At 55.1% G+C, this 13,909-nt stretch overlaps 1 protein-coding gene across 1 annotated transcript in view; it reads right to left on the bottom strand.

The window, feature by feature from the left end:
• The window catches only part of WDR1 (WD repeat domain 1), a 30,790-nt gene that overhangs the window by 14,860 nt on the left and 2,021 nt on the right, over nt 1–13,909 (bottom strand). Inside the window, exons 3-5 of the mRNA XM_036328934.1 lie at nt 6,052–6,142; nt 1,774–1,921; nt 265–445 (exon numbers count right to left, since the gene is read on the bottom strand). Of these exons, the coding sequence (XP_036184827.1) occupies nt 265–445; nt 1,774–1,921; nt 6,052–6,142 (420 nt within the window). The remainder of the gene's footprint in view (nt 1–264; nt 446–1,773; nt 1,922–6,051; nt 6,143–13,909) is intronic.

A 13,909-nucleotide genomic window follows, 5' to 3' on the forward strand; every position in this document is an offset into this window, starting at 1 on the left:
GAATGCACACTGCATCCCAGAATGAAGCCCGGCCCTATGCAGGGCCCCTCCTCCTGGAACTGGAACATCCATGCCCTCCTAGGGCAGGATTAGGAGGACTGGGGACCGTGTGGCGTCCCCTCACAAACCCTGCTTTCTGTCTACACACTGATGGTGTGCGCCGTCACCTCTGCCATCAGCATCTAACAAGTTTAGGCTCCACTGGCTTCAAATACAAACCACGAAGTTCACCCAAAGCCACCCTCCAGAGAGAAGTCCACTTACGCCAATGGTAAACTTGAATTTGAATGGTGGCCCCTCAAAGAAGGCGGCACAGTTATCATCACTGCCCGTCACCAGCCGGTATGGCCTGGTCTGCTTGATGTCCACGCTGTTGATGACTTTGTTGTGTCCCATGATCTCGCCCACAGAAGAGCCACTGTCCCACAGGAAGACGGCTCCAAACATTTATCCAACGAGAGGAGCCACAGGAAAAATAATCAGTCCTGTGAAGGTGGATGAGACACAGGAAGCTGAATGTCCAATTCAGCTCCGGCTCATGACCACACTTCACACTCCCATCCACACTCCCATCCAAATCACACACTGACAACACTGCAATTTGGGCTCCGCACAGTATTTGTCGAAAGCAAGGAGACCACGTGTCTGCGGAAGGGGCTGAAGGTCCGTGCTTGTGTGGCCCAGGGCCAGCAAGCCTCCCTGAGAAAGCATCCGCCAGGGGACCAGTTTTATGGTTAGTTTCCTTACTGGGCAGGACCACAAAATACACCTGCCATCCCCTCCGAGGGGAGATGATGCCTTGCTTTTGGCTGGCATTCTGTGAAAATGTATTGTTTTGGTAACTATTTGCAATCTAATGAAAAAGAAATTGTTAAGACCAACAAGAATGGTTTGAAAGTCCAGCTGGTGTGGTTCAGTGGTTGAGCATCGACCCACGCACCAAGAGGCTGCCGGTTCAATTCCTGGTCAGGGCACACATGCCCGAGTTGCATACGGGCGTGCAGGAGCAGCTGATCATGATTCTCTCTCATTGATATTTCTACCTCTCTCCCCCTCTCCCTGCCTTCCTCACTCAAATCAATAAAAACATTAAAAAAAAAGAATGACCTGAAACTCTATGGAGGAATTGATACCTACCACATAAACATTACAAAGAGGCTCCCAATAAGGCAGACAGGCATATGCCTGCCAAGTTCAAGTCCTGGAGGGCAGCCATGGCACCCCAGAGGAAACCCTGACTGCACTTGGAATAAGAAAACCAGTGTTCCTCTCTGGTCACTAGACCTGGGAGTGCAGCAGCCACTGAGGGCCACCTACTCAGTGTCACTCACCCCGTCTTCCTTAGTGAGGGGACCTGGGGTGATGTGCCCAGCTGGGAAATGTCAGCCTCCCTGGCAGTTGCTGGGAGGGACCCAATCCTGCTCTGTGAGAGCTGTATCTCTTTCACTGCCTCCCTTTGCCACTTCCTGTGCTGGAAGGTGAGCATGATGGCGGCAGGAGTTCTAGGACTCCAGAGACAGACAGACAGAAGGTGCCTGGGCCCTGAGGCAAACCCCGAGGAGCTCACCCACTGTTACCTGTCACTGAAGCCCACCCTGAAGGAGCCATGGCCCGTGTGTGCAGCTCACACCTCTGTGAGGAGGCTCAGAGCTGGCACCTAGGGGGACTGGACACACACTCGTCCCAGCTGGCACACTGAAGTCACCGCACCCCTCCCACAGGGACACCCGGAAAGAAGATCAGGGGACATGGAGGGGAGAGCCAAGGCCAGACTCACTTCTCCCTTCCCCGACCACGGCAATCCTCTTACTGTCTTCCGTCCAAGCAATGTCCTTGATCTTCCCAGCGAAAGGCTGGTACTCGTACTTCAGGAGGTGCTCCTTCTGCGTGGTGTCCCAGATCCGCAGCTTCCCAGACACATCTGCGGACATAACGGGTGGCGGGAGCCCCGGTCACCATGGGTCCAGGTCTGCAGAGCTGTGCAGCCTGGGGGCACAGGCCTCCCTGCAGTTGGCCAAGGCCGCCTTGGAGGAGGGGTGTGGTGTAGGTCAACGAACCCCAGCCACTTGCTGACCAGCGCCTGCTGCCTCCACGAGGCCCACTGCTGGGTGTGTGCCCCTCACCAGATTCTGGGATCACCACATTCCAATAGGTAACAGGAAGCCCAGGCACCATCGCAGCCTCGCTTTATGACAATCTTTCTTTACTTTGTAGGGGACCTAAATGGCACACGAGCTTCGCTCACTAACTTCCTCAACACTGGGGACCGGAAGTTCTTCCAGGGTATACGGTGTGTATACCAGTGACACCTGCCTCTCTCCTACATGGCCCTGAGTTACTAACAGAATCAAGGCGCACAGCTGGGCAGCCGGGTGTATGCCAGGCATGCGTGGTGGCCCCCATTGGGGGGTCTGTGGACCCCACTCCCTTAAAGCCCCACTGCACCTCAGGCAGTCAGCAGCCTCACTCATCACAGCACATCCCAACCCCATGACTCAGCTGCAGTGAGTAAGCCTCATGGGAGATGCACAGGGTGGGTGTGGGAAGGAGTGGTACTACAGACAAAACAGAGTGCCAGGCCTCGGAGCATCTGCCTCGGAGCAGTGATAGAGTAGCAGCCCCTCCCTCCCTGCCACGAGTCAGCCACCACATTCCAAGCACCAACCCCCACACGCCCCTCCCGCAGGAGCACTGAATTCCCATTCGCAGGAAAAATGGAGGCCTTGATGCTAAGACTGGAGGCCCAACTCCTCAGCTTGGAGGGGTCTGGGGAGCCCTCCCAGCAGGTGAGCGGACGGTGTGTTCCCAGGACACACTTCAGCACCTCACTAACTGGACAGCGGTTCCGTGAGAGCTTTGGTCCCCTTCAGGTGGGTCCCAGGGGAGAGAGAGCCACAACACCCCAGATGCAGCTCTGCCCTGGGCAACTCTGTAGCCCGCAAACACCTATGACCTTGCCACCTCAGGGGGAAGTGCCAGCGGGAGGGCTTCCCGAACATACACGAGTAGACAGGCATAAAGTCTCACCAAACCAGCCCTCAGCACACCACAGGCTCTTGTTAGATGGTCACAACTAGTCAGTGAATGAGCTAAGGCTCCACAGGAGGCCCCACACTTGAGAGCAAACATCTGGCATCTAGTCCAGCTGTGGGACAGAGAGGAGACACGCTGCCGTCTCATGCACATCACTAGCTGAGGGGCTGCCATGGGCCCTGGTCTGCTCCGGGCCAGATCTAGACAGCCGGCCTGGCATGTCACCTGAGGGGAGTTCCAAAGGACCTGGACTCTTAAGTCCCTTCGCTGAACAAACTGGCCAACAGTGTCAGGAAGGGTTCGTATGCACACGGGCAACAGCAGGCCATCCAGGGACTGCGCTGAGCCACAGAGAACACAGCCACAGAACACCCAGGCACCCACCTGCACACAGGCCGAATCCTGCTCCCCCACCTCCCTGGGCTCCGCACGTAGCTGGCCTGTGCTCCACTCCAAGCACTGCCGTTCTCTCCTCACTGCCTCCCCGGCCAGACCAGCAGCCTCCTCCATCAGCCCTGCTTGCTCATCAAGTTCTTTTCAGAAGCAACGGAGCCAGAAAAACACATCGGGCTGGAGACCAGGCGCCCAGGCCCCGCCTGACGAGGGCAGCCCTGGTGCGGTCACCAGAGGATGAAGAGTGCCATGGGTGCCAAGCCTCAAACTAAGTGCACAGCAGGTACTGGAACATTAGCCAGAGAGCATAGCGGACAAGCACCTGCCTGGGGTCTCAAGGGGGACAGACAATGAATACACGTCCATCATGTATGGGCTGCACCAGAATCCTCTGCTCACGATGGCTCTGCAGCCTGGTCTTCACGTCCCTCCCCTGAGCAACGCTCTCATCCTTCTTTGGCTCAGGGGCCCACTCCCGAAAGCCTGCCCCATGCAGCCCAAGTCACCTGGGAATCACTGTCTGGGCACCTGGGGACTGAGGACGGGCACAGACCGCCAGCATCAACGTCCCCCGAGGATGCCACCTCTAGGAGGGACCTGGAGCTGCCCTGAAGATGGCGCCACACGGAGAAGCATCGCGTGGCACTGCGGCTACCTGAAGGCAGGCATGGAATGCCTTGCTCAGGGTTGGGCCCTGGAGTGGGCTTCCTCACACAACAGGCCTTCTGGAGGGTTCAAACACTCAGCAAATGGGAACCAGCCACACTTACAGGAACCTAAGATCCAGCAGAGGGCTGGCGCCCCATCTGGAAGTGAGCGGCAGGTTTCCCAGGCCCTGGGACCCCCCGCAGGCATAGCAGGTACCAGGAACATTAGCCAGAGCACAGCGCTCTCCCAGCTTCCTCCTCCTCCACACTACACCCCCCACCCCCACCTGCTTTAATTCAGCCCAGGACTCTCCTTTCCTCTCTGCAGGAAATGTGTCCTGTCCTCACTCTGGGCAGAGGACCAGTCCGCTGCGGAGTAAATGTGATCTCCGCCCAAGAACACCTGCACCCGAGGGCAGCCCCGTCTCCCTGGTTCCTCCATTCAATGAGGGCGTTTGTAAGAAAATGTCCAGCTGACCCTTCTCTTGTGTGGACTGCCCTCACTGACTCGGCATTAGCATCTGAGGCCACTGATTACTGTCTGAACACCATGCCTGGGGACATGAGTGGGGTAGGGCAGGCCTGGCCTCACCAGTGATTCAGCAGCCGGGCTACAGGCTCAAGGCACCAGGGCGGGAAAGCTGTGCCAAGCAGGCAATGGGGGCCCTCCAACCACATGTCTCTCTTGAGAAAACACACTTTTAAAAGGTACCAGGGCCAAATCTTGGGGTTTTAAAGAAGAGACATTTTGCTGGCAAGCTAGGCCAGATTAAAAAACCCCACATGGCTAAAATAAATCACAGGATAGAAATTAGAGCAAGTTTTACACATGGAGTTAGAGTAGGTCAAAACACAGATATCATGAAGTGCCCAGTACGTGCCAGACTCCTGGCCAAGCCCTCCACATACAACCCAGCCAGCCGGCCGGCTAGCACTGGCGTGCTGGTTTCAGTGACAGACACTGTTGTCAGTGCCCACTATGCAAGAGCTATCCTAGTATTTACATACATTGCACACTGGACCCTTCCCAACCGACCTGGTGGGTGCTAGCAGCCCCGTTTACAGAGAGAACACTAAGGCCCAGGAAGGCAACTTACTCAAGGAAGGCTGCACAGCCAGGGAGGGGCGATCCCTGCAGGGACAGGTCCATGCCTGGCCGGCCATGCCCAGAGCAAGGGCAGTGTAGACAACAGCCACCAGCGTGTTTCAATCCTGGCCCTTCCCTTCTCGCCGGTTAGGTCCCTCAGCACTTTGGTTCTGCCTGTCCCTCTCTGGGGATGGGAGGAGGCCCACACCAGCTCCTTCACCTGGCTCTCCCTGGGGCCTGAGACAGGCCAGGCACAGGCCAGGCCGACAATAAATAGCTGTTGAGTGTGTGAAGGAATGGGGTCAGGGTAATTCACTGTAATTTCTGTGCCTCCCTTTCTCATCTGTAAATGGTAAGAGATCTACCTCAAAGGGTTAGGTGAATAAAGACAGCATCCTAGAAGGTAAAGATGTGTGTGCCCAGCCGCTCACTGAGCCGGTGCCCAGCTGGAGAGCAAAGGGTCAAATAATGAGATGAGCTCTGACGGAGGCTGAGGCCGCATTGTGCTAGGTGCCAGGAAAGGAGCAGCAGGAAAGGTAACACAAGACAAAGCTAAATTCAGGCACACACACACACACACACACACACACACACACACACACCCGCGCGGGCTCCAGTGATCACGATACAGCCACTGTAAAGGCCTTTGGCCAACCTCACAAGCGCTTTTCTGCTGACCTCGGAGGCTGAAACCAGCTGGCAGGCTGCAAACTAGAAAGCACTGGAATGGGGCTTCTCAGTGGCTTATACTTTTCTTGTCAGCCCCAAGAAACTAATCACATTGGTCCAACCTGCCACCCCCACATTCCTTCACACACACCCCCGCCCCCCTTCCTAGGCAGGAGCGCAGCCAGGCCCCAGGGCCACCACCAGCCACACGCACACAGGTACCTCCAGAGGCGATGTAGAATCCGCTGGGTGCGTACTTGGCCACCACCACCTGATGGGCATGCTCCGTATAGATGTCAGCAAGGGCTGGGTTCTGTAGGGAGGAGACCTGAGTGAACACAAGGCAAGTAGAAGCAGTCAAACTACTTTCCGCTCTCCCAATTAATGGATGTGGGGGGAAATGACACACCCACAAAACTTACTAGCAAGTCAAAAGCATCACAAAGAAAATCCCAGAAGTATACACACCTACTGCCTGCCTCTGGGTGATAGAATTCTAGGTCATTTTACCTCTTTCTGTTTTGTCTACGGTTATGGAAGTCAAGGTAATGTTCTCTTCTATGTATCTGTGAAATATGCACATGAAATAGGAGATTCATTTTTAAAAAATCGGATCCTAATTGTCCCCTATTTGTGCAGGCTGCAGCTGCATTCTTCAAGTCAAGTTGGTCTCGCCTGCTCAGAGCCAGCCCTGCCCTGGCTGGCAGGCAGGGCAGGACCCAAAACAGAGCCTCTGGCTTTGAGGAAGGAGAACAGAGTGGGCACATGGCTGGAGGCTCTCCTTGTCAAAGCCCTCGGGTAGGAAACACGGATTCCTACCCCCACCCCTTGCATAGCACAGAGTGAAGGCTGGCTGGGCTCTGGAGCAAGAAGACAGCCAGCACCTGGGACTAGGAGCAGCTTGACTACTCACAGTGAGGTCTTAACATATGATTTACTCAAAGTAGATCCCCTCCCCTCCCTCCAACACTCACCCACATCCAGGAGGCCTCAGCAAACCAGGACCACGCTGAGATGCTCCCAATTTTCCCTACAGCCGTGCTTGCTTTCAGGAGGAATAAAGACTCGGCCACTGAATCCCTGACACCTGCTGTCAGCTTTCTATGAACCACGTGCTCTTTGAAGAGGCAGCTTCCCACAGACCAGGCTGTGGACGCAGGTTCTATCCAGAAGCAGCTGCTGCAGGTGCAATTAACTTGACCCCCAACTGTCCCCCCCACCTGCTCCAACCACCTGGTAATCTCCCTTCCCTCATCTCTTGCAGGATCAGAGGCCTGTAACCTGCTCAGCCTCCTGGCCACAGGATCCCTGCACACCCCACCCTATCCAACCAGAGGCCAGAGAAGAACACCCTCAATTCTAGCCCCATCAACCACTGGCCCCTTTCCACTAATCTTGGCAGCCCCAAGTCTCTGTAAATGCTGTTCCCTCGACCAGCAACATTTCCTCCTGGCTGCTAACACTACTTATGCATCAGACCTAATTGAAGAGTCACCTCCTCCATGAAGCCTCCTGTGATGGTCTGCCCTCTCTCTTCTGTGCTTCCCAAGCATTCCACATGTCCTGGAGGCAGCTATGACATGCACCACGGTCCTCACATCCACGAGAGCCATCACATCTCGTTAGCCATCACAGCAGTCAGCAAATAGCTGGTCCTCAATAAATGCGTTCTGAGGGAAAGGAACTCTGAGCAGCCCTCACACGGATCCCATGTCTGCCCCTAAGACTTAATACTTATTATTATGTGATGAAGTAGGCACTTGATATATGTGGCTCATAAGTTAATTAGTCTTGGAATAAACATTTGCTAATGAAATTAGAAGATATCAGGTCTCCAATAAAGATATCATGAATGGCAGAAAAGCAAATGAAAAGGCGCTCAGCATCACACTAGTCCTTTGGGAAATGCAAATTAAAACCACAATGAGATACTCCTATGTACCCGCAAGAACCAATAAAATTAAAAGATGTTAGCAAGCATGAGGGGGCAGGGGAGGGGAGCACTGGAATTACTGCTGGTGGGAATTTAAAATAGCCTGGCTGGTTATTTATAGTTAAACATAGACTCACCAAACAAAAACCCAGCAATTTACTTCCAAGAGAAAGAGACGCACACGTCCACAAAAACTCCTGTGCATGCAGTCAGAGGTGGAAACCAGAAACCACTCAAAGGTCTCCCAGAGAAACGAACTGATCAGCCATCAAGAGGAACTGCTACCTCTCCCAACTGTGAGGATGCACCCCAAAAACAACCAGGACTGCTTTCTGTGAAATTCTAGAAAAGGAAACCTAAAGTGTCAGGAAGCAGACCAGTCCCTGCTAGGGGCTGGGGGCAGAGGGAGCCAAGTGACTGCCCGGGGCAGAAGGGGCTTTGTGGAACGACTGGAATGTTCCATGTTATGATTATGGATTCTGGGGGTGATCATAAGACTATGTATAGTTGACGAAACTCAAGTTATACATACTTAAAATGGAGGGATGTCTCTTGCATCTAAATTGCCCCTCAACAAAACTAAGATGCCTGGTATCTATTAAATGTCTGACTATTCCAACCAGCTCCTGTCTGAGCAGCCCTCACTCACGCCTGTCAGCCCTCACTCACTCCTGGACACTGACAGGCTCCCTCACAAAGAAGCCGCCACGCTGTGTGCACAGCCATCATCACCACCATCACCACACCATCACCACTACTCCACCCCCACCCCCACCCCCACCGAGGGCCTCCTTCAGGTGTCTGCTGTTAGGACGACCGAGGTCTTACACCCACACAGTGGGCACTACCAGCCCACTTCACAGATGACAGAGCCACCTGAAGGACAACTACCCACTCATGCTGGCAGCCACAGCCTGGAGACCTGGTCACCACCCTGCACTGCCTTTAAAAGGGGGGGCTCTGCAGAGGCCTCTGGGGAGGGAGGGACAACCCTAGGAGGAGGCTCTGTCCTAAGAATTCCTTCCCCTAAATGGGCAGGGCGTGTGAACTCCCAAGGTTGTCCCGGGCAGGCTCAGCACCAGAATCCTGGGCTGGACCAGCCACTGGACGAGACATCACTCTCCCAAATAACACGGGGCCAGTGGGGGTGGGAGGGGCCAGCAGGCGTCACCAGGCTGAATAGGACTGCCGGAGTCAGCGGCTACTGCTCTGCAACAGGGAAGCTGGCCACCGGAGGCAGAAATGACACCATCCCTGTCCTCAGCGTGTCCTGCCACAGGCCAGCCTCATTCCACATCAGCAGTGCCCACTCACACCTCCAGGAGCAGCCTCCCTCCCACGCCCCCTCATTCTCCTATTGTCTGGAGGAACAAAAGCAGGATTTTGGATGAGTAGTGATTTGAGGACAGCTCTGAACCACAGAAAATGAGTCGGAGAAAGGGAAGCCGAGTCTGGGAGCAGCAGGCTCCCTCCCCCATCCTCAGGAGGCCTCCAGAACAGGGCTCCAGTGTCCACCAAGGGGCACAGAGGCTGGGCACCCTCCTCTGGGACTTCCTTCCTGTGTTCTCGCAGTCAGAAGCCCTGGCACTAGAGGCCCTGACACGTGGATGTGGGCAGAGGCTGACAGAGCCATTAGAACCTGTTGCCTTGCGTGCTACCCCAGCCCTGCCCCTCACTACAGCCCTGCCCAGTCTTCTAACAGCTCCGAAGCCCACCTCCTCTTTGTATCCGACCCAGATTCTGTCTATTTCTTCCCATTCCCCATGGAACCATGAAAATATGTTTTAAACCGATCTTCCCTTCCATCAATCCACCATGGTCTCTGGGTCCCAACTCCGATCACCTCATTCTCTCCTTAGAATCCCTCCTTCAGGGGCAGCAGGACCTGAGCCCATAGCCTCCACTCTTTTCAGATCCCCCGAGGCCCCTTCCTGCCCAGGCCCACCTCAGGGCGCCATGGCACAGTAGCCGCCCTGGCCCCACACCCCGTCCCAACAACCCACAGGTTTCCCCCTGAACTCAGGGCCCAGCTCAGGGCCTGCCTGACGCTCAGCCACTTCCCAAAAACTCTGGACTGGAGCCACGATGCTGAAGCCTGCGAGAGCAGTCACAAACGTGATGAGACGCAGGACCACGGCCACCTGTGGTCCACCCCATATCACCAACAAAGTGAGGGTGCTCCCACCAGGTGGTAGGAGGGCAGTTCAGGCTCTCACCTCAGAGCCTGTCCCTGCCTTGAACCTGAGCAGGGGGCCTTCCCAGAAGCAGCACACCATGCAAACTCTGCCCCCCCGCAGGAGAGTAGCTACGCTGCATCCTGAGCCACCCCTTTCAAATTCCGTCTTGGTGCTGAGCTAGGGAACTGAGGTCACCACAGCATTTTACAGGTAAGACTGAGTAACAGCCCAGTCACAGAGCATGGCAGCCTTTCCCTCAGCTCCTGGCTGGTGAACCAGACGAGCTGTCAGAGGTGGGGAAGGCCAATGGACCATTCACTGCTGAAGGGGTGTCAGAGCTTCTGCAGCAGAAGGTCCCCTGGAGCAGCTAGAGAAAGCCTGGGCGCCCTCGTCACTCTGGCCAGACAAGGTGAGCATGAGTCCAGGAGGCTGAGTTCCCAGAGTCCTGGCTCTCTAAACACTCTCAGCTCCTGAGAGCAGTTTCCAATAGCTGGACCTGCAAGTTAATAATCTGCAGGGCCCTCTGTCCACGGGTGACTAAGGCCAAGTTCAAATTACTGCCCAATACCTACCTCCAAAGCAGCTACACACAAACCTGTGCTTCCAGAACCATAGGCCTGAACCCAGAGGCTAAGCCCCTACCACGAGCCCTCAAAGGACAACAAGAATGCATTCCTACCCTCCCGGATCAAGTCTGGGCTGGTGCTGGGACCTGGTGAGCACTGCCCTTCCACCCCTGAAAGCCTTCTCCTTCCTGTCTCCCAGCTCAGTCCCCTCCCAATGAAGCAAACCAAGCCTCAGGCATGACCCTGGGCATGGCAGCAGCCCACTGGACATAAGACTGCCACCTCCTTACCTGTCTTCCCATCCCTCTGCCTGCCCTGGGCCTTGTGAGTCAGGAGGAAAACTGGGAGTGGCTGCTCTGATTCAAATCTCAACACCTCCTGGACCTCAGTGCACTGTCTCTAACACAGTAGAGTCACCCAATAGGGGGTTGTGAAGACAAAGGCAGACAGTGCACCATCACAGCCCAGGCAACCTTCCAGAGATGCTTGTGAACTAGCTCAGTTAAATCTCACACTAATGCTATAACAACACTAGAGGCCCGATGCACGAAATACATGCAAGGGGCTCGGCTCTTGCAGCCCCAGCTTTGTCTGGAAGGTTGTCCAGCTGTCTGGTCTAATTAGTATATTATGCTTTTATTATTATAGACTAGTGGCCCAGTGCATGAAATTCATGCACGGGGGTGAGGTGAGGGGTTGGGGGTGTCCCTCAGCACAGCCTGCACCCTCTCCAATTTGGGACCCTTTGGGGGTTGTCCGACTGTTGGTTTAGGCCCAATCCCTGTCGGGCCTAAACCGGCAGTTGGACATCCCTCTCGCAATCTGGGACTGCTGGCTCCTAACCGCTCATCTGCCAGGCTGATTGCTCCAACTGCCCCCCACCCCCTCTTCTGGCCTGATCACCTGCAACTCCCCGCCCCCCCATCCTCCCCCCTGCTGGCCTGATCACCCTAACTGCCTCTGCCTTGGTCCCGCCACCATGGCTTTGTCCGGAAGGATGTCTGGAAGGTCTCCTGGTCTAATTAGCATGTTACCCTTTTATTAATATAGATGATTCTTACTGATATGGAAACTGCTATAAGTTTTTGGCCACTGCCGGGCACAAAATGTGCCCATGAAAATCCAGCTCGATGCCAGAGGTAGTGCTCAGGGCTGTGTGCTGGACTGGAATCAGCCAGTGCTCGCGGAGAACCGGACAGGCCTAGAATGTGTGCGACATTCACATCCAGTCTATGGCAGAGGGATGCCCCTTTTCTGGGTGAGGCTCGGGAAAGTGGAAGTACGAAGCCACAAGCCAGGTAACCAAAGCTTGAAATCCAGGTCTTTCTAATGGCTGCACCACCATGAAGCTGGGGAGACTCCAACACTGAGACTTTGCAAGTAAAAAGGGCCCTTTGCACTTCATGCATACCATCTGTAGTAAGTCTTCTTCCTGGAGAACTCTTACTCATCTCCAAAACCCAACTCAAATACGCCCTTGCTCCAGAAGACTTCCTTGCTGCTGGGGCACAGATGGTTCTTCCCTCTTGTTCCCAAATCAGTATGGACACCGTTCTTTCCAAGTGCTGAACCTAGTGTATTAGAATGTTCTCTACCAGGGTTCTTCAATGGCCACTGCTGACACTTTGGGCCAGATTAGTCTTTGTTGTAGGGAAGTCCTGTGCATTACAGGATGTTAGGCAACATCCCTTGACTCTACCCACTAAATACCAGTAGCACAAAAATGCCCTTAGACATTGCCAAATATCCACGAGGGGGGTGGGGGAAAAGTGCCTGAGAACCACTGATTTCAATCTTGGGCACTGTGGCCATGGGCAGGGCTTAGCAAGTGTGTGGGAACCATCAGGAAGCAAGGGCTGGCTGTACCAGCTGACGAGCACTTGCTGAGAGACGCCTTAATCTGTGAGCAGCCTCCTCACTGGTCACCCTGCCTCAAATCTCAGACACCGGATAATCGTCTACTGCAGAACCTTCTGTACCCTCTGGACCACAGCCGGGCTCGGTAGGGCTGCTTGACATCCACCACCAGAGCCCTGCACACCTGTCCTGCACGCTCCCCTCACACCCAGTGCTCCAGCCAAACGGTCTCTCCAGGCCCCGAAGCTGCAGGACCCTCTCACCACCCACACTCCACCTGACTGGCACCACTGATCCTCCAGGTGTCTTTCTGAGCCCACAGGCGCTCGGAGCCTCCTGTGCTGAGTAGCCCACAGCGCCTCTGCTTCTTCCTTGTCAGTCCGAACTCAAATTCCTGAGAGTTGGTTCTCCCTGCAAGACTGTGAGCACTGAGGACAGGCTCTTAGGGCCTTTGCCTGGAGCAGTGTGATGGCCTCATCATCTAGCCTCTCATCACACCTCTCAGCCACAGCGGGGAGAGCACAGGAGCAACTTGCTCTAAGGTCACCAGCCCAGTGCAGTGCTGAGAGCAGCCTGGAGGAGCCAGGGGTCGGCAGGGACCCAGGCCGGGCTGGCTGTTTCTGTCCTCCAGGAGAGAAGATGATGGCCTGGATGAGGGTGGCAGCTGAGGAAGTACTGAAACTTGTCGGATTCTGAAGTTCCTCTCAATAGCAACCATAGGGTTCCGAGAGGAATTAAATAGGGTGTGGAAGGGAAGGGGGGGAGTCAAGTGCAAGGTTTGAGGCCTGAAGGGCTGGAGAACTGCATTACTCTTTGTGGGGAGGGACACATGGGAAACCCTAATATGGTTTCAGGCGTAACGGGTGAGATGCCAATCAGACTTCCATGGTCTGGTCCACACCTTCTCTCCCATCTCTTCTCTACTCCGAGCCTGTACTCTAACCGCTGCCTTCCCTCCGGGCCGTGCAGGTGGATGAGGACTTGTCTTTTTCACAGGAGCATTCTGCCCTAATAACCATCGTACCACCTTTACTGGACAACCGGGGCCCACCAATCAAACAGGGGCCCACGCGCCCCATTCACACCCAGAACAGGGACGGCCACAGCAGCAGTACCCGCGCTGCCCTGGTCCTGCAGAAACTTACAAACAGATGGGGAGTGAAAGCAAATGCATCCTCAAAAGAGAGGATGTAGCGTAAAAAGACCTCAGAAGAGCGAGCCTGGGTTTCCCAGGGCAGGGGACGCCTCCGTGGCTCGTCCATGGCTGGGACCAGCTTGTCCATTGGAACCAGCTCCTTCACCTTCCTGAGCCTGACACCCCCTCAGAGCCATGGGCCCACGGTGGGGTTGGGGGAGATGCTGCAGAGTAAGAACTGTTCCTGGGACCAGACACAGTAGCTACACTTCATGTGAGGTCTGCATCTGGAGCGAATACAAACGGCCATGATGCGCCTGCCTTGTCAGGGCAAGTCCATGGGGTGCACGGTCTGCATCCCTGAGATGCTTTCGTCTGTTTGCCAAACTACAAGTGAGTATCTATCTACTCA

This window comes from Myotis myotis, unplaced genomic scaffold, assembly GCF_014108235.1.
Source record: "Myotis myotis isolate mMyoMyo1 unplaced genomic scaffold, mMyoMyo1.p scaffold_m19_p_1, whole genome shotgun sequence".
NCBI lineage: Eukaryota > Metazoa > Chordata > Mammalia > Chiroptera > Vespertilionidae > Myotis > Myotis myotis.